This window comes from Beta vulgaris, chromosome 6 (assembly GCF_026745355.1).
Source record: "Beta vulgaris subsp. vulgaris cultivar EL10 chromosome 6, EL10.2, whole genome shotgun sequence".
In the NCBI taxonomy this organism is placed as follows: Eukaryota; Viridiplantae; Streptophyta; class Magnoliopsida; order Caryophyllales; family Amaranthaceae; genus Beta; species Beta vulgaris.
The window spans coordinates 10,042,540-10,063,396 of NC_079207.1; the positions used below are offsets into that span (position 1 = coordinate 10,042,540).

Genomic DNA, 20,857 nt, shown 5'->3' on the forward strand with positions numbered 1-20,857 from the left:
ATTCATCGTGAGTAGTTAAGAAATACGGCACAACAAACATCAGTGAATCCGATACTACTACTCAACCTTATTCCTTTTGTTCTTTTTTTTTTTCTGAAAAAGTCAATACCAAGCCTGTCATATACTACCTCCGTTTCTTTTTAATTGTTACACTTACACTTTTCACGCATGCCGATGCACTACTTTGAGCCTTTATATCTCTAATTTTGTATTTGTAAAAAATATAAAAACTACATATTAATAAAATACGTACTAATACGAATCTAACAAGTTCCCACATGACTATGTTTTTATTCACGTATAAATCACAAACGAGGGTCAAAGTGCAATTTGTGAATAGTGTAAAATATCAAAGTGTAACAATTGAAAAGAAACGGAGGTAGTATACATAGAGCTGTCAGTTTGGTGAAAGAACTAAAATTTGAACTGAATTGTGAGTAACTGCAAGTCTGCAACTGAAAATGTTCAACCGAAACTGAAATAAACCGTAAATGAAAAACTGAACTGAACTGCAACAAAACTGGAAATAACTGGAAAAAACTGAAAAACTGATCGACCAACTGAACTGAACTGAATATGTAACATAATTAACTGAGCTGATTCAAACTGAAATGAAATCAATTTAAACTGATATTGTTTTAAACTAATTTTAACTGTAGCCAAACCGAATTCACATATTATCCAAATTCATGATGGTACTCCAATTTACATACAAATTTTTTTCATGATAATTTTTTATTAGTACTTGAATTATGACATATAACTTAATTTCTTGATAATTTTCAACTATGTCAAGTTCACTGATTTTATAATCTAAATTGAATTTAAATTTTATCCAACTTTATGATATACTCTCACTATCATAACAATTTTATTATTAATATATGAATTTATGACATTATAACTTTATTTCATGATAAGTTGATAATATCAATAAAATCCATCCAACTTTTACAAAAGTAAGAGATATAACTTTATTTTTAACATAAGTTTATTTCTTTCGTAATTGTTAACTCCGTATTACTTACTATAAATTCATTCAACTCCCTTTTAAGATGATTTTCTCTATTACTTATTGATACTATTATTGATTAAATATATGTATTAACATTATCATAAAATTACTATATTAAAAATTATATCAATAAATAGAGAAAAGTAGGACATATTTGACATTTTATTTATCATTCTCCAATATTTAGATTTTACAAACTATTCTAACCATACAAAAATACAAAAAATTGAGTAATTACAAAGTAATAAGAATGAATGTAAACAACAACCATAACAATCAAGGGTTTTGCCCATCTCAACTCTTCCTATTTAGAGGCTACAAAAACAAGAAAAATAAGAACATCAAAAACTATCATTTTAATTAATTAAAATAAGAAACAATTTCAAATAAAATACAGATTACCTTTCAATTTACCATTACCGTACCGTACCATTTGAAAAATGCAAATTGAATACAAACTACAATATTGAATTGCCTTTCTACAAAACAAGAATAAGAACTTAGCAACATTATTATAGTGTGTTTTAAGATTTAGATTGAGCTTTTCTCCCGTGCATCCACTTCATTTGAACGAGTTTCAAGATCCAAATTCCTATCCCTGCAAATGTCAAAATATATAGATTACTTAATGATAATCATCAAACTTCAAAAAGTTTCAAGAATTAGATAAAACTATGAACCAACTAACAAAAACACTTCTTTGTTACAATACTTACTTGAAAAGCAAACATTCACCTCGTCTGAGCAATCTGGAGATAATTTGCAGGAAGTTTTAAAGCATCTGAGGTCTTCTGTGACTCGGGAATACAATGACATTGTGATTCGCCCATACACAAAAGAGGAGCTTTATGCTGCATTGAGTGAAATGCACCCTTGTAAGGCTCCCGTGCCTAATGGGATGCATGCTATTTTTTATCAGATCAGGTTCTGACATATCATTGGAGATGAGGTATTTACAAACGTTCACCTCGTTTGACGTTACAATACTTACTTGAAAAAGTTTCAAAAATTAGAAAAAACTATAAACCAACTAACGTTAAATGTTCACAACCTACATAAAAGCTTATGGTTCTTACTTGACCTTTCAGTATTCACACTCTTTTGTTTTACTCTATTATGTGAATTTTTAAGTAAGAAAAAAAATCATACGAGATTTTTTCAGAGTCGGCTCGACATGTATGCTTTTATGATAATATCTTGGATTATTTGCCTATAACAATGCAACCTTTTGGCCATTTGCAGATAATAGAGCAACCTTTTGATTATTCCATAATAAAGCAACCTGTATATCCATTAACTTTTGATAGGTCAAGTTGACCGGTGACCTAAACACATGGTAATTTTGTAAATAAAATCCTTAATTCTAATTAATAATATTAAATAAACTTAAAAAAACCTAAACTAAACCCCACCCCACCCTCCACCCCCACCCACTGCCACGCCTCTCCCCCCCCCCCCCCCTTCCCACCACTGCCACTCCCATCCCTCCCACTTTCCCACCACTGCCACCCCCTCCCTCCCACTTTCCCACCACTGCCACCCTCATCCTACCACTACCACTCCCTCCCCTTCCTTGACCACTGCCACCTCTCCCTCCTCTTCCCCAGCCACGACAACCCCCCCTCCATCCCTTTCCCCACCACGACAACCTCCCTGGCTCCTTCCCTTTCCTCACCCATGATAACCACCCCCTTGTGCTCTCTCCGAGACATCCCCGACCCACAAGGACACAAACCACCCCACCCCTCCAAACATACTCCTGCCCCATCTCCCCCTAAATTGAAACCCCCCAACCCCGACGAACCATCAAGAAGCCTTGAAAGACGTGGTTGCAGCGCCGCACGGGGGAAACGGGGAATCTTTAGAGTCTAGGATAGGGTTGGTTAGTCAAGTAGAATAGGGGAGATGCAAAGATGGGTGGGGTGAGGGTGGCGGTGGACTCGACGGTAAGGGAAGACGGTGGCTCAGGTTGCGCGGAGGTAGCTAGGGTGGGGGGAGGAGAGAGAGGGGTATGGCAGTGGGTGGCGGGGAGGAGAGAGAGAGGTGTGGCGGGGGTGGGGAGTGGGTTTATTTTTTTTATTATTTATCTTTTGTTTTTAATTTTTTTTATAAAATTTGTTTCTAGAACTAATTGTTAGGCGACACGTGTCCCATTTTACCTATTCTTCAGGTTATAACCGGTTTTGGCTTACTCAAAGTTAATGGGTATAAAGGTTGCTTTATTCTGAAATAATCAAAAGGTTGCTCTATTATTTGCGAATTGCCAAAATGTTGCATTATTGTAAGCAAAAAAATCCTAATATCTTTCATCATTTTTACTTATATGAACTAGAGTTATCAATGGTGAAAAATATGCATTGACAAACATGCCGATAGAAGTGTGTCAAGTGTTTTGAAACGAACTATCAATATGATTTAAATAATATTCTTAAGTTTTTCACTCCTAATTTAAAATAGAAGATGTATTAAGTTTTTCACTCCTATTTTTTAAACGAACTAATGATTTATATAATATTCACTAAAAAGTATGGCAAATTACACCCTTATAACCTTAGATCTATTATGAATACTAACCTTAATTATATTTTTTTTGTAATATTCTCACCAGAAAACAAGGGGACCTGGCTAATTGCTACATATATGATCGAAGAAGTTAAGGGGTTCGTTTCACAATTGATCAAGGTTAATATATTTCTTTTGTTTTCTTTGTACTAGTTCAATTTTATTTTTTTTCAAGTTTGCCAATGCAATAGACGCAGTCGAAATTATCAAAGGAAAAGCAAGCACAATTCCTAGAACAAACTAACAAAATTAAGCGATAAATCCGTAAACTCCGGAATCTACCAGAAAAGATTTAAAACTCTAGGTTATTATTGTTACAAGAAAAATTGACTTGCTAATGACGGCTAATAATGTTCAAATAGTTAAAACAAAAATCCTAATACAAAATTAGGAAATTATTAAATCCGAAAATAATTAGAATGTTGTTTTCAGGCCCTAAACAAACTCGAATGACTTAAAAGCCTGGCAGTCACGACATAATGGTGTGTTTGACTCGTTGGCCCATTTTCCTTTTCGAAAAGGTATTTTATTAAGCATTCCGACTCCAAAAGCCTGACTAGTAGAAATAATCATTTTAGGCTTTTTGACAAACTTTTTCGTCGAACTTTTCCGCTAACCTTCGTACGTCACAAGACTTTGACCCTAAATACTTTTAGATCTCTACCAAAAATCAAATATTTTAAAGATGTAGATTAAGATAAAGTCCTACAACATTTTATGTTTCAACATTTATTTTTATATACTTGTAAAAAAATATGGTCGAGTGAAATACTCCCTCCGTCCCTTAATAGAGTGCCCATTTCTCCAATGCACGTTTGCCAATGCACGTTTTGTATCGTTAATATCTTTAATTTCATATTAGTAAAAATTATAAAAGTTTGATTTTCTTAATGTACGTAATGAGACGAATCAAACAAGACCCCACATGACTATGTTTTTTCTTATATATTAGAAATATTTTTTGAGGGCTTTCTTTACCTTTGAATAGTGTCCAAAAAAGAAATGGGCACTCTATTAAGGGACGGAGGGAGTACTTTGTATGTATTCTTTTATCTTGCTTTCTCATTTGGTATCTTGATATTATTGACAATTAAAGAAAATCTTCTAAAATTTTCTCAATATGAAAAAAAAATAGTCATGTGGATATTTTTTGATTCGTCTCAATGAATATTCTATTAATATTAAATTATTATAATTTTTACTAATATGTAATGAAAGATATTTTAAAAGCAATAAGTGCATCGCAAATACCCACACTTAAAGTACGAAAGATTAAAAAATTAATACAAAAGGAGTACTATGTGAATAATGCAAAATAACAAAGTAAAAAAGTTAAAAAAATTGGAAGGACTGTTTTTATGGTGTGTTCCCTTCACCTTATTCTCCTTAACTGAATACTTCAAAACTTATTGAAACTTATTAGATCTTAATAAAACTTATTTAAACTCATTGTAATTTATCGAAACTTATAAGAGCTTATTTAAACTTATTGAAAATCACTTTATTTTATAAAATGTTTGAATTTATAAACTTTCTCAACCTTATTAACTATGTAAACTATATTAAATCTAAAACTTTTTTCCTCTCAAAAAAATCTAAAACTTTTTTTAACGTGAAGAGAATACATCCTTATATACGTGTGTCGTTCATATACCCATTCTTTTGGAGGTGGCTTAGAGATTCACCATCTCGAGTCCAGATCCTTTAGAGTTTTATGAAAACTCTACAAATAAAGTAGAGTTGAATCCTATATTATAAATTAACGGCTCATGATTAGTGAGAAAGGAAAAGATATAGACTGGATATTCGGGAGGAAATAAGGGGGATTTTTGGGAAAGAAAATACAAGCCTTTAATTTCTTAATCAACGACTTATATTTAACGAACTCTACCGTGTAGAGTTATTTTGAAACTCTAGAGGATCTCAACACTTTCCCAATGTATGGCTGATGAGTAATGACTGATGTATTACACCAAGTTGCCTTCAGAATTTTGAAATTGTCACCCCTTCATAGCAATGATATTCTCATACCAGGTATGAGCCAATACCATGATATTTGTGTAATTTTTATAACAAAAGTAATATTAAAAAATTATAAATTTTTTGTTTTTCATATTAATTTTTTTTGGGGCTTGCTTGTTAGCTGAAATCTTATATCATATCATAACAATATCTTATCATATCTGTTATCTATTAAATCATATCTAGACTACTACATCTAATCATATCAAGTAAATGATATGGGAAAAGTCTCCCCATACCGAATATGGAAGTATACTTTCTCCCCCTTCATCGCTCAATTAGTTTCGATTGTGATCACCAAACCACTAGCTCACTACTCAGCTCCAAGCCTACAACTGTAGAGACTAGAGAGCCGAGATAATGCAGGCAATACCACAATAGTCAAAATATATTATCTTCAAACACAGCGCAACACTTTACACATTTATAATATTTGAACTTCTATTCATCGTTCTAAAATAATTTAAAAATCGTCCCAACAACCATATAAATGTATCATTATATCCTTGGCTGCTTTTACAATTTTCTTTCCACCATCGCCTAAAATCAGTAACCACCAATCACAACCAACCCACCAACGACAACAATGTCTTCCGACAACGTAATTTTTTTCCCGATAAGGGATTTTTTTTTTAAACGAATTCCATGGGGCTAACGGGTGGCCTGCACGTTGGCCCCATGGACACAACGTTTGGCCATGACGTTGTGTCCATGGGGCCAACATGCAGGCCACACGTTAGCCCCACGGAATTCGTTAAAAAAAGTTTAGCTCGTCGGAACTTTATGCTCGTCGGTAGTGATCATCAGTGTTGATCGTCGGTGGTAATGCTGAAGATGAGAGAATATGAATTAAAGGAGTTAAGTTGGAGTAAAAAATAAAAAAAATAATATAGTAAGGGTATAATGATACTTTTAGAGAGGAGTTGGGGTAATTTTAAGTAGTTTGGGGACAATGTTTAACAATCTTCTTATAATTAATTTTTATTTCCAAATTACTACCATCCTTGTTTTTGTAGTAATAAGAAGCAAATGTTGCAACTATGGTAAGTAATCAAATTTATAATAATACTACTAGTACGTACTTCCTCCATTTCTTTTTAGTAACTCATTTCACTTTGAGGGAGGCTAAGAAGAAAATACAAAAATATGAGAGAGAAACTAAAGAAGTGGGTTAAAATATTAAAAAGTGGATGACATGGGTGGAAAAAGAAGAGAATGTAGATGGAACATATTATCAATAATAGAAAAAACAACAATGTGTAGATTAAAAAAGAAACAAATAAAAAAAAAAGTATGTAGATTTAAAAGAAATGGATCGATGACATATAATAATAAACTTTGACGACTACAATCAATAAATGCAGTCACTTTTCTTATTCAGAACTCTGTGTTTGGATCCTCTAGAGTTGTAAAATAACTCTACAAGGTAGAGTTTGAGCAATATCAACCATTGAATAAAAAATCAATGGCTCATATAAGCCTATTTTATCTCATCAAATCCACCCCTAAATCTTGCCATTCCACCAATATAAGCCTTTGATTTTAAAATGTATGGCTCGGATACAACTCTACCTTGTAGAGTTTCACTAGAACTCTAGAGGATCCGGACTCATTGGGAAAAGGAGAATCACATTTATTGGATAATGCTACAATTCTAGCTATATATCGTTATGTTTTAGAAGGAGTGGAAGTGCTCCCAAGTCGCAACCGTTGTCCTCTTTGTGAAAATGTGGGGAGGGATGGCAATAGGACGAGTTTAGATCGGGTCCGTCTGAGTTTAGATTCAAATTTGTTTATTTTTTGCAAATTTAGATCTGTTGGATCTAGATTTTTCAGACCTAAACCCAAATTTGCTGGATCTAGTGGGTCCACGGGTCCTAGATTAGTTTGTCATAGTTTTAAGTTTACATCATATTTTTGAATATATGTAATTAAAAAATTTCGCCATAATATATGTAGGTACTGCATCCATGGTCAAAGTATTATCTAAACAAATTTTAAAAATTAAGTCATAAATATTTTAAAATGTTACAACTTACAAAGTTATCAGTCTTATATAAAGTTACAGCACTAACGAGTTCACAAAATCACAACTCACAAAACCTTAGAGTTTTTGCAAAAAAATTCTAATATGTAAATGGGTATGCGGGTCGGATCTGTTGGGCCCGACCCATGCTCTCTAGGACCCAGACCCGAATAATGGGTCGGGTCTGGGTCGGATCCAAGACCCATTGCCATCTCTACTTGTGGATTATGAGGAGAGAGAGTATAAAAGTAATATTAGTTTATTAGGAGAGAAAAAATTTTGGCAAAAAATTAATGCCCAACTCTTCATGATGGACGAAGAAAAAAAGGAGCAAAGAAGGGATTGGAGGATAGAGAAAGAATGATGGGTGGTGGATGAGTGAGAAAGTATTAAAATAATTAATGACCACAAACTATAGGGCAATCATTGGTTGTGCTCCTGCTCTTTTGGACTTCTTTTCAGTTTAGTTCAACTTAGTTCAGTTCAGTTCGGCACAGTTCAGTTCAGCGAAAATATGTTCAGTGCGAAAATAAGTTCAGTGCGAAAATAAGTTCAGTTCTGTTTTTTCTATAATATTGTATTATTTTTCTATTTAATATTACTATAAATATTGTTAATATTATAATTATAATAACAATGAATTTGTTTTTCGTTGATTTTCATTATTTTTTATTATCGTTTTTATTAATATTATTATTAAATAATAATTGTTATTAATAATATTATCTATTTATTATTTATTGATTATTATAATAGTAAGTATTGATAATATTATGTTAATACAGTTCAGTTCAGTTAGTTCAGTTAGTTCAGTTGAGTTCGGCGCAATTTAGTTCAGTTCAGCTTAGCTTAGTTCCGTTCAGGTCAGTTCAGTTCAGCCAAAATAAGTTCAAAAGAACAGTGTCTAAGCAAGGTTGTTTATTGGCCGAGCCGAGCTCGAACTCTAGTCTACTTGGCTTGTGTTTGTTTAAGTTTATTCGAGATCGAGCCGAGCTTGAAGCTTAATGCGCCGAACTTTGTTCGAGTCGAGTCTTGACCAAATTTAAACGAGCTTGAACTGTTCACGAACGGGCTTTTTGCCACCCCTAGTTTTTAATATTTGAGATATATAATTTTTTTTAGACAATGATACTATTAAGTTATTATTGTGTGATATCGAGGTTAATATATTTATATATATAATATATATATTATTTTTCTATATAAAAGTATAATCGAGCCTGTTTACGAACTTTTGAGCCGAGCTGAGCTAGAGCCAAGTCAGAATCCGAGCTTTGACCAAGTCGATTCAAACTGTTCGCGAAAGGCCAGGTTCATTAACACCCCTAGAGTGGACATTACTAAAATTAGGGATAATGAGAGAAAATGAACTTTAAATAGAAAACAGTAATTATAAGGAAAAAAAAAGTATCTAATAGGATACATAGTAAGTGTATAAAAGTAGAAATTGAGGCTTATCATCATTGAATATGGTGAGAGTTCCACACTGAGTGAAGAAAGACTAGGGTTTCTCGAAAGAAAAAAGGCGAAGAAAGAAGGAGACCGTTTACGAAATTCTAGTTGGGCCGCCACTGAATGGTTCTATTCTAAGAACCAACCTAAGGTAGGAAAAGCTCCCGACCCCCCTAATCCTAAGCCCCCGAACCCAAACCAAATCAGCCCTCATAATTTTCCTAATCATGATGATCATATTGGTTGGACCCCTCCACCTCCACCCACCTTCAAGATTGATGTTGATAGCTCTTTCTTTGTTAAAACAAAAAAAACTTGCTTGGCAGCTGTTTGCAGGGACTTGTGTGGTGCTTGGCATGGAGGCATAACTATGTCCACTTACTGTTATAATGCATTAGAGGCCGAAACTAGAGGCATCCAAATGGCCATGAAATGGGCAAAAACCCATCAGTGGGACAAGTGTATAATTGCTTCTGATTGTATTAATGCGATTAATGAAATAAAGACTAACAGAGAGATTAGAAGTAATCTATATCATATTACTCATGATTGTAGGGAGTTGCTCCAAGAAGAAACAGGGATCGAACTAGAGCATGAAAGGAGAGACGCTAACAAGCTTGCGGATGCAATGGCAAAGTTTGGCCAAGGGAGGAACGCAAGTTTAAATTTTTGGCAGGAATTATCTACCCCTCCCCCGGAATGTATTAAATATTTTGAACAAGACTTAGACTCTTGTAAAAGGGTGGCTAGTAATCGCCAACACTCGGACCATGGATAGTTTTCATGTACTAAAACCTTCTTAATTTATTTCAGTTCTATCATTACCAAAAAAAAAAAAAGTTAGAGTGTTTGTTAGAGGTTATTTGTCAAAGATAGTTAGAACTCTAATTAATAAGAGCACTGGACATTACTCAAAAAAATTCAAACTAATGCAAACATTTTCATAATTTTTTACTTATATAATATTAATAATGTTGTCATATGGCTCAGAAGTACTAATTTTACTTGCATTGTCAATTTGTCTTACAAAAATCAGCACTACGGAAACACTTCATACTCCATTCCTGCCAATCCACCTACCTGCTGCTTGCCTGCTTGTATTTATTTTAATAAATAATTACAAAAAAAACCTCCCTACTGGTTTTTGTAATCTGGTGTCATATTTCGCACTTGCAAATTTGTGTACAGTAAAGTGCAGTATTAAATAAATTTCTTCATTCAAAGTAATACCAGAGAGAGAGTGTTGCATGTCAAACATACGACTACCCGTAAGAGACTGGCTTTTAAAATTAGTCCAGCCGAGATTGAAGGAAATCCTGTACTCCTCCTACTAGATTTGTTTGCATTTATGTCTGTTTGAAGGGTAATTGGTTGGTAGGTAGGGCATTCTTTAATCACAAAGTATTGCATGCACCGACTGTATAATGGAACTGTGAATTAAATACAATATGTACCTTAATTTAATCATATTATGAATTTTTTTTAACTTTTAAGTAGCATAGGCTAAAGCATTAACTCTTTTTTTTTTCTTAATTTAGTTGATCTTTATTGAAGAGACTTTAAACTTTAAAGTTCAAGTTTTACAAAAGTTCTATTTATAGGAAAAGAGTAAAAAAAGGAAAATGATATACATAGTCCTAAGGGCTATGTATAATAAGTTTAAAATATTTATAATTCAAACTATATTTACCATATTCGCCGATCTTCTTGCTGTTGTCTAAATGTTTCGAACCTCGAATCAACCCGAAACTCGCCTCGTGTTGATGGATATACCATATAAGACTTTCATAACTTAACATAATTATATTTTATTAGCGAAGGTGCACAAGTTTGTAAACTAGTTGCAATATTCTTATTGACTATAAATAATAAAAGGAATAAAATTTCCATTACGTACTATACTACTATCTCAGTCCATAATCTTATTCTCATCTCCACTTTCCCCATTTACTAATGCATGTTGTACATCATTAAAATCTTTAGTTAAATATTAGTAAAATTTTCAAAAGTATGATATTCGTAATGTATTCGCTGAGTCGAATAAAACAAGACATTGCATAGTGATGTTTTCTTTCTTATATATTGGAAATTTATTAGAAAATTCTCTTTACTTGAGAAGAGTTGTTTCGGTTGAAACTTACTTTGGGGGGGGGGAGGGTTTGGTTGGAATTTTTTTTAATGGTATGTAATGGATGTGATACCATTTCAAAGTTTGTTGGGGTTATTTTAGGGTAAAATATCATATCCATGGAGTTCTATCTCCATCCCATACTCCACTAGTACAAAATTAACGATTTGTGTCAGACCTAGGACCGGCCACCATTTGTGTTGGACATTGGTCCGACAGCACAGGTCTTGATGCAATTTTGATATATAGATATGATCTGCGTCGGATTAAGACACAATGTAGTTTTAGGGGTATTTGCGTCGTATGTATTGCATGATCTGACGCAAATTGCCCTTTATCCCCAAGCCCAACAATGTACACCATCTGCATCGCATGATAGGTTGTGGATCATCCATTTCATATTAAAAAAAAAAGTCAATCTGCATCGGACTTTGAACACCATTCGACGCTAATGACTATTTTTTATCAAAAAAAAAATTACATTTCATTCATTCAGAGGATCTTTATTCAAAAAACAGACTTTGTTTTCCATTCAAGACCTACTACCTAATTTCCATGTCCAAATAGAATCAAATGAGTATGAACATGTTGAGTATGAACACGGATCCGTAACACCTTGGATATCCATACCATTCTAATCCATTAATTCCAGTGAATAAACATGTACTTAATAGGGATCTTTTGGGAATTTCGTGGAGGTGAAAGTTGAGTATGAGTCAAATATCCAAATAGGAAAACTCATACTCATTTGGGATGGATATCGGATCTCTCCTCTGACGCTCAAGTCAGTTTTATCCAACAGGTTTCACTAGGGGAAAAAAACAGAAGGGCTGCGCAAGAAGGGCTGCGCTTTTGATAAAAGCGCAGCCCTATGGTTGAAGGGCTGCGCCTTATTGGAAAGCGCAGCCCTACAAATAAGAAGGGCTGCGCTTTTTAAAAAAGCAAGCCCTTCAATTGGAAGGGCTGCGCTTTTTAAAAAAGCGCAGCCCTTCACGCTTAGAGGGCTGCGCTTTTTTAAAAAAGCGCAGCCCTTCCTGAAAAATTTTGAAATTTCGTAACCGGGCTTTGAAATATTGAGCGGGGATTCAAATATATTATCCCTCATTCTCTCTCCTCTCTCACGTCCCTCATTATTCCTTTCCTCCTTCTCTCACATCTCCTCCTCCTCTCCTCCTTCTCTCTAATCTCTCAAAAACTCCCAAAATTTGCGACAAAAACCTGAAATGATTTGCACGAATCATGCGACGGAGTCCGATTGCCTATTGTGATACCTTTTCGGAAGCGGAACGAGCCAACGAGTCAAACTCACGCTATGCTGTGTTTTAGGCTTTTTAAGCCATCCGAGTTCGTTTAAGCCTCCAAATAGCCATTTTAAGTTTTTCCGAAATTTTTTTTCCCTTAAATTATGTATTAGGGTTTTGTTTTATGTATTTAAACATTATTAGGTTAATGTTTGGAGGTATTTTTTTGTATTTTCAGATCTATAATGTTCTTGTATACTTCTCTTTGTTTATATATTTTGATTAATGTTCTTGTATACTTCTCTTTGTTTTGATTAATGTTCTTGTATACTTCTCTTTGTTTTGATTAATGTTCTTGTATACTTCTCTTTGTTTATTTTGATTAATGTTCTTGTATACTTCTCTTTGTATATAATTTTCTTGTATTTTCATCTTTGTTTTGATTAATGTTCTTGTATACTTCTCTTTGTATATTAGTTTTTGTTCCTTTTTTTCATTTTCGTTTCATTCTTTTTTTGTTTTGGGTTTAGTATTTTCGTTTCGTTTAATTTCAGAAAATGTGAGATTATGAGTAAAAAAATGTCAAAAAAAAATTTTTTTTTTTTTTGGTAGGTAGGAAGGGCTGCGCTAGTTAGGAAAAAGCGCAGTCCTTCTGAGCCAGAAGGGCTGCGCTTTTTCCTAACTAGCGCAACCCTTCTGGCTAGAAGGGCTGCGCTTTTTCCTAACTAGCGCAGCCCTTCTAGCTTAAGGGCTGCGCTTTTCTAGCGCAGCCCTACTTAAAAAGTGAAGGGCTGCTGTCAAAAAGCGCAGCCCTACAGACCTTTTTCAGCACAGCCCTTCTTCATTTTTCCACTAGTGTTTAGTCTAATAAGAGAATCTAAAAATAGAAAGTTAATAGGCTAACTATTCATTACCTTCATAAATAGAGATCTGGTCCTCATTTATAAAGATTAAAGAGAGTGAAGTTATTTTGGTGTCACAAAACAACGCACGAAGTCTTAAGTAGATGGGTTGGCATACCAAGATATTTAGGCCATGTGTTATTCTAGGGCAACATAGTAATTTCATCCTAATCTGGGGGCCCAACCGCTTACTGTGTTCAAACAAGTGCCAAGATTGCAAATGGGACAACATTATAGTAGAGCTGATCAAATGAGCCCGACCCATCCCGAATTTTTCCCGGACTTGGGCGGACTTTGTTTTTGGCTTTGGGACGGGTTTAGGCCAGCCAAAATGACTTTTCAGTCTAAATTTTGCCCAATTTTGGCCCAAAATAGTTGGTCATGTGCAATTTTTTTTTAACCCAGTCCGACCAATGGGCAATTCTAAGGTATGAACCGGTCCGCTCCCGATTTATGATCACCTCTACATTATAGGTCAAAGGGAGATAACAAGTAGTTGCTTAACAATAACTAGATTAGCACCCGTGCCGCCGTGCGATGCACGTTTTTTTAGAATATTTAATAGGAAAAATTGTTTTAAATAAGTCAACCTTTTCGCGGTCTTTTAAGTCTATATTTTGATTATTCCTGATTGAGTTAGACTTGTATGTTTGTTTTCTTCTATTTAGTTTTAACCTGTTTGAGACTTGTTTAGTATGATATGTGTTACAATGTCCTTTCTTCTAAAACAAGGTTGAAACATAAGAAATGCAGTTCACGTGCCCTCCACATGTTCGATTTTCATGAGTCAACGTTGAAAAATGCGTGGTCAATATCGGAAAATGTGTCGAGGTTATTTTTCGCAAAATATTTTCTTCTTAAGATCTTTATTTTTATAAAAATTGTTTCTCGCAAAAAATTATTTTAAAAAATTTATTTCTAACAAATTTTCCTACTTAAAATTCTAATCCCTACACAGTGATGGACGTTTTGCATTACCCAACAAATAAACCTCCAGAAGGTAAAAGGTACACCTTGGTGTACGTACCTTTTCGTACACCAAATAAGTATGAATTGGTCAAATGAGCACGGACTCAATGAGTATGAGTTTTCCAAATGAGTATGGGTTTTTCAAATGAGTATGAGTTTTCCAAATGAGTATGAAGCCAAATTAGTACGAGTTTTCCAAATGAGTATAAGTTTTCCAAATGAGTAAGCGTTACCTAAATGAGTATAAAGTCAAATGAGTATGAATTTGTCAAACAAGTATGAGTTAGGTTGGGGTTTTATATAATTTTTTAATTTTGATATTTCTTGATTTATAAAATAAGCATACTCATTTGAGTTTTATGTACTTGTTGATTAAACATACTCAAATGCTAACAAATGAGTATGGAGATATCCAAATGAGTATGAAAGTTGTTCAAATGAGTATGAGTTGGGTTGGAGTTTTATTTAATCTTTTAATTATGATATTTCGCGATTCAAAAAATAAGCATACTCATTTGAGTTATATGTACTCATTAATTAAAGATAATAGTCAAATGGTTATAAATGAGTATGAAAATGTCCAAATGAATATGAAAGTTGTTCAAATGAGTATAAGTTTGTCAATAGTACTTTGTCAATTGAGTATGAATTTGGTTGGGGTTTTATTTAATTTTTTGATTATGATATTTTTTTACTTATAAAATAAGCATACTCATTTCAGTTTTATGCACTTATTGATTTTATGCACTTGTTGATTAAACATACTCAAATGCTAACAAATGAGTATGAAAGTTGTTCAAATGAGTATGAGTTGGGCTGGAGTTTTATTTAATTTTTTAATTATGATATTTCGCGATTTATAAAATAAGCATACTCATCTGAGTTTTACGTACTAGTTGATTAAAGATAATAGTCAAATGCTTATAAATGAGTATGTAAATGTCCAAATGAATATGAAAGTTGTTCAAATGAGTATGAGTTTGTTAATAGTACTTTGTCAATTGAGTATGAGTTTGGTTGGGATTTTATTTAATTTTTTAATTATGATATTTTTTATTTATAAAAGAAGCATACTCATTTCAGTTTTATATACTCATTGATTAAACATAGTCATATGCTTATAAATGAGTATGAAAATGTCCAAATAAGTATGAACTGTACAAATTAGTATAAATTATAAGAAAAAAAAATAAATGAAAAACGCACAGGCACAACACTGTAACCACTAAAGCAAACGTAGTTCTATGATACATTAACACGCGAATGTATATAACATACTACTCAAGTGTACCTACCTCAAGATACATCCAGATGTATGTTATAATTTGCGATAAATCTCCCCATCGACCATAAAAAAAGTCCACATTTAATCAATGGAATTATCACCTAAAATTTCAAAATCAAAGTGTTTATGGGTCCTCCAGTTCAGATTATGGATAAAGGTTTTATGAACATCACGCGAAAGTAAAACCGCGTTATAGTTCAACTTCCACCGAATGCCAGCTCTTTCAGTAGACACAAATCACAAAAGACGAAAAAACCAAAAAATTTGAAAATTATATGACCAAGGAAACTGCCTTTCTATTCTTGAAATGAATAAATATAATTGCCCATCCCTTGCTTTTTATTTCTTTATAATCCCCCATGCTCTACTCCATCACTCACTCATCCAACATTCTCTCTCCTGCAAGATCTCCAACAAATATTTGCCTCCACTCAATCTATAGGTATAAGGTATGCTCCTCTCTCATTCTCATAGCTCTTTTTTTCGCCAATGCTATTCTTTTTATTCAGTTCAGTTTAGTTGTTTTATGCCGAAGATAACAGACATGCGATTCTGCGAACATCTAAACAATGACGGTTTTAGATTAGATAGTTATTATTACCTTATGTTGGGTACATTTTTAGTACAATGTTAATCTTATTTTTTTTTCTTTTCCATTTACAGGAGGTTAAAAAAATTGATAGAATATAATGGAGATAAGAAGTTTACAAAACTTGATCTTTGGAATAGTGGCATTATTGAGTGTAACCATTGTTAAAGCAGATGACCCATATAGATTTTTCACCTGGACAGTGACTTATGGAAATATTGCTCCTTTGGGTGTTTCTCAACAGGTTGGTTTTTTAACTTATTTTGTGTTTTTTTTTACTGTACTGTACTTTGTTTTAGTTAGATCTCTGAATCTGATTCATGTGTTTTTTTTTTGGTAAGGTCATTCTCATCAACGGTCAATTTCCTGGACCAAAACTTGACTGTGTTACCAATGACAACATTGTCCTCAATGTCATTAATAAATTGAATGAACCTTTCCTTCTTACTTGGTATGTTTCCTTATCTTTTTCTTAAATTTATCCTATCTCCTTTCTATATATATATAGAGAGAGTGTATAATTTGATTTTAATTGGCTTGGTTTCTTTCCTTGACAATTTGTGAAGTTTTTGACTGATAATGAGGCAGTTTCTTGAGTTATTCTTTACTTTTATGTTGTGTTTTAATGTTTATTAGTATGTTACTTGGGTTTGGTAGAGTGGCCAGTTTTAGCAGGATTAATTTTTTTGAGTCCGCCAGTTTTGGTAAATAATTGCACTTTATTAGATCTGACAGCAACTAAGGGTGTCTTGGCCTAGTGATTAAAATTGAGGTGCTGTGAACAATAGGTCATATGTTCGAATCTCCCCTCCCCTTATGGTAATCAACATCAACACTTACGAAGTAAAACAAGATAGAATCTGTACTTAGATTGTACCGAATGTTCAAATTTACAAACCGTTACATACATCCGAGTGTTATTAGCATTTTTTAGAAGTATAGAACTATAGAGGCGTTCTACTGTATATGGGGTAATATGGCTAGGAAAATGAAGAGAATTTTCCCTGTTATAATAGTATTTATTTGTGACAAAAAGGGCACCCATTTTCTCATATGTACATAAAATTTCCTTCAAAAAAAAGTATACATGAAATTACTATAAGGGTGAATCTTATGTAAACGGATTGGATTCATTTTTTAGTCAGTTTAATACTATTATAACAGGGAAAATTGATAAAATATGATAACTGTATTAATAAAACTAATTGATAAAATTAGGCCGGGTTGGGTTGATTTGTGTTCATGTCAGGTTGGGTTCATATTTCTATTAGTAACTTCTTTAGGTTGTGTTAGACCATAGATTGCCAACTCTAAGATGGGTTCTCAATATTCTTCATTAAATTTACTAATTAGTATTTGGTATTTACATTTGCTAATGCACAGACCAAGTGGCAAGTGGTAATAGTATTATTTGAACAGTTCAAATTCTGTCAATTGGACTACAAAGTACAAGACCACTTCTATATAGGTTTCTACTGTCTACAAAGATTACAGTTTCATCTAGATTGGCCTTACAAAATGTGGCTGAAAGACTAGCCTAATTTGAATATCTTATGAACTATAGGAATGGAATTAAGCAAAGGAAGAACTCATGGCAAGACGGAGTGCTGGGTACTAACTGTCCAATCCCTCCAAACAAAAACTTCACATACATTTTTCAGCCTAAAGATCAAATTGGTTCTTTAACTTACTTCCCAACGATTGGGTTGCACCGCGCTGCTGGTGGATTTGGAGCTCTCAATGTCTACTCTAGACCTCGGATTCCCGTTCCTTACCCCAACCCTGACGGTGACTTCACTTTGCTTATTGGTGATTGGCACAAACCCAACTTCAAGGTTAGTATTTCATCACCATTCTTAAGTTTTCACCCTTTTTTGAGTGTATATTATCTGAAATTCAATGCATGAGGCCGAGTCATGGCTACAACGTACTCAAAATTTCATATGTTTCTGATTTTCAATGCTTATGAGAAATATTGCGTATTATCACTAAAAAACCTACCTAGCTGTTGTTTTACCACGAAAACTTACAATATCTTTCAAATCTTAATACAGTGCCATAGTTTTAGTCCAGGTAAAAATATTTGAAGTGATCATGGTAGTAGCTATGGTCTTATGGGTAAATTTCATGTTTTCCTGAGATTAATATCATCCTTGTGTTAAATATTTGGTTTCTGCAGACCCTAGAGCGAGTTCTGGATGCAGGAAAGGCTCTCCCATTCCCTGATGGCTTGCTTATTAATGGCCAGACTCGGAGTTCTTTCACCGGAGATCAAGGTTAATGACCTTCATCAGTCAAAAATACTCCGCTCCTTTAGTTTAGACATACATATTAATATCTTGTATTTTTCAGGCAAAACATACAAGTTCAGAGTCTCAAATGTAGGATTGTCAACTTCTTTCAATTTCAGAATTCAAGGTCACAAATTGAAGGTGGTTGAAGTTGAAGGATCTCACGTGCTTCAGAATCTATATGACTCAATAGATGTGCATGTGGGTCAATCACTCTCGATCCTTGTGACCTTAGATCAACCTCCCAAGGATTACTACATAGTTGCATCTACACGTTTCACAAAGATAGTTCTTAGTGCCACTGGAGTTCTCCACTATTCAAACTCCGGCGCTCAGGTCTCTGGACCTTTGCCTCCTGCCCCTGCTGGTGAACTACATTGGTCCATGGAGCAAGCCAGAACCTTCAGGTAGATAATTGAATCTCTATGTTGGAGCCACATCAGAACTTTGTGTTTCATTATAGTCAAGGGCCTATAGTTTGATTTCTTTTATCATTAGAGACCTGAAGTTACCTATTTTTGCAGTGTTATAACTGAGTTCCAATCTGAGGTCCTTGACTAAGTTGTGAAACTTCACATTTACGACACTATTGTGTAGCTAACTCGGGTTTTCGTCTTGTTGTCATCTTATTTTGTGTTCTCTGCACCTTAGGAAAAGTTTGAGGAAAAGTAAGTTCAGATTAGTTATAGTTTTAAGTTTTAATAAGTCCCAAAAAGGTTCCAATAAGCTCAAATGAGTTATAATAAGTTTAGTTCAGCAAAATTCAGTGTAAGAAAACGCATTCTTACTTACCTTAAAAATACTGTTGATATCATGAAAGTTTGATGAAGGTCTTTCATCTTGTGTTGAACGCCTTCGTTATAAAACCAAGCCCTTGCTTTTCTGAACCATGTTTCTTTTAAAGTTTTATGTAGTAGTGTGCTGTTCCGCCCTGACATTGTGTTTTATAATGTAGGTGGAACCTGACAGCAAATGCAGCGAGGCCAAACCCTCAAGGATCTTTCCATTATGGAACAATCCCAATTTCAAAGACCTTTGTGTTAGCCAATTCAGCACCTCTTATCAACGGAAAGCAGCGTTTTGCTGTTAACCAGGTGTCATTTATCAATCCGGATACCCCTCTGAAGCTCGCGGATTACTTCAACATTCCTGGAGTTTTCAGCTTGAATTCCATCCAAAGCTCCCCATCTGGGGGTGCTGCTAGGCTTGGCACTTCTGTTTTGGCTGCTTCTCACCATGATTTCATTGAGGTTGTCTTCCAGAATGATGAAAATGCTATGCAGTCTTGGCATCTTGATGGCTATGATTTCTGGGTTGTTGGGTAAGTTCATCTTAAGTAATTTGTTCTATATTCCATTTTCATGACTTCAAGCATGCCTTCTGATCTCACTTTTTGTCGGAATTGTCACAGTTTTGGTGCTGGTAAATGGACCCAAGCCAGTCGCAAGGGTTACAATCTAAAAGATGCTCTCACCAGACATACCACTCAGGTACTTTACTGCTTACATGCTCTTTAATATTTGATAACCTAAGAAATCTATCATCATACTTCTTAAAATTCGTAGAGCTGGTTAACATGATCCTGACCCACTGACCCAATGTAACCTTTTTCATCAAACCCCTGCTAATTGTGACGCAAAGTATATTTGGACTAAATATTGAAACCTGGTAGCAAATTGACTACTCATACCAATTCTCATATTGCCAATTAGGTAACACTGCACTGGCCTGACCTGGCTTGGCCTGCCAAATCTGGGTTTTGGCACTATGTTTTGGCTCAAAAAGCCTGAACCAATCATAATTTTATCCCCATGATCACCTCTACAGAAATATGTAACAGAGTTCATTAGTAGGTAACCTGTTCTAGCCAATGAAATTGTACTGAAGCTTTGGCAACTTTTTCTGTATGTTTTTGTGAGTGCAGGTATATCCCAACTCATGGACAGCAATACTGGTGTCGTTAGACAACCAAGGTATGTGGAACGTGAGGTCCGCTATGTGGCCGCGACAATATCTTGGACAGCAACTCTATCTCAGGGTGTGGAACACTGCCCAGAGCCTTGCTAATGAATACAACCCTCCTTCAAACTTGCTTCTCTGTGGTAAAGCAGTTGGACGACACCCTTAAAAACATTACTCCTACATTTATATGGATCTCACCCTAGTTAATCTTCATACAACTACTATTATTTTTATCAGTCATCAGAGTTTGACTGTGAGTTATTTAGAAACTTCTTGTGGGAAATTCTCTGATATTTTCCACCCTTTTTTCGCCTCTTGTTTTCTTGTATATTGATTTGCATGGAAATTCCCTGCATAACTATTTTATTTATTTAATTAGAATGAAATATATGTATTTTATGGCGGTTGATGTA

General features: G+C 34.2%; 1 protein-coding gene across 2 annotated transcripts; it reads left to right on the forward strand.

Annotated features, from left to right (window-relative positions):
- The first annotated feature begins 15,902 nt into the window (after positions 1 to 15,902).
- Positions 15,903 to 20,857, forward strand: LOC104895593 (L-ascorbate oxidase homolog). 2 transcript variants are annotated; one of them, XM_010682148.4, is made up of 9 exons: positions 15,903 to 16,051; positions 16,266 to 16,435; positions 16,533 to 16,642; positions 17,756 to 18,026; positions 18,371 to 18,467; positions 18,544 to 18,889; positions 19,438 to 19,803; positions 19,894 to 19,972; positions 20,407 to 20,857. In XM_010682148.4, the coding sequence occupies exons 2-9, from the start codon at positions 16,292 to 16,294 to the stop codon at positions 20,608 to 20,610; spliced, it is 1,617 nt and encodes a 538-aa protein (XP_010680450.2). In that variant the 5' UTR covers positions 15,903 to 16,051; positions 16,266 to 16,291; the 3' UTR covers positions 20,611 to 20,857. The 2 variants fall into 2 exon arrangements, with proteins under 2 accessions (XP_010680450.2, XP_010680451.2); XM_010682149.4 differs by having other exon boundaries at positions 15,922 to 16,044.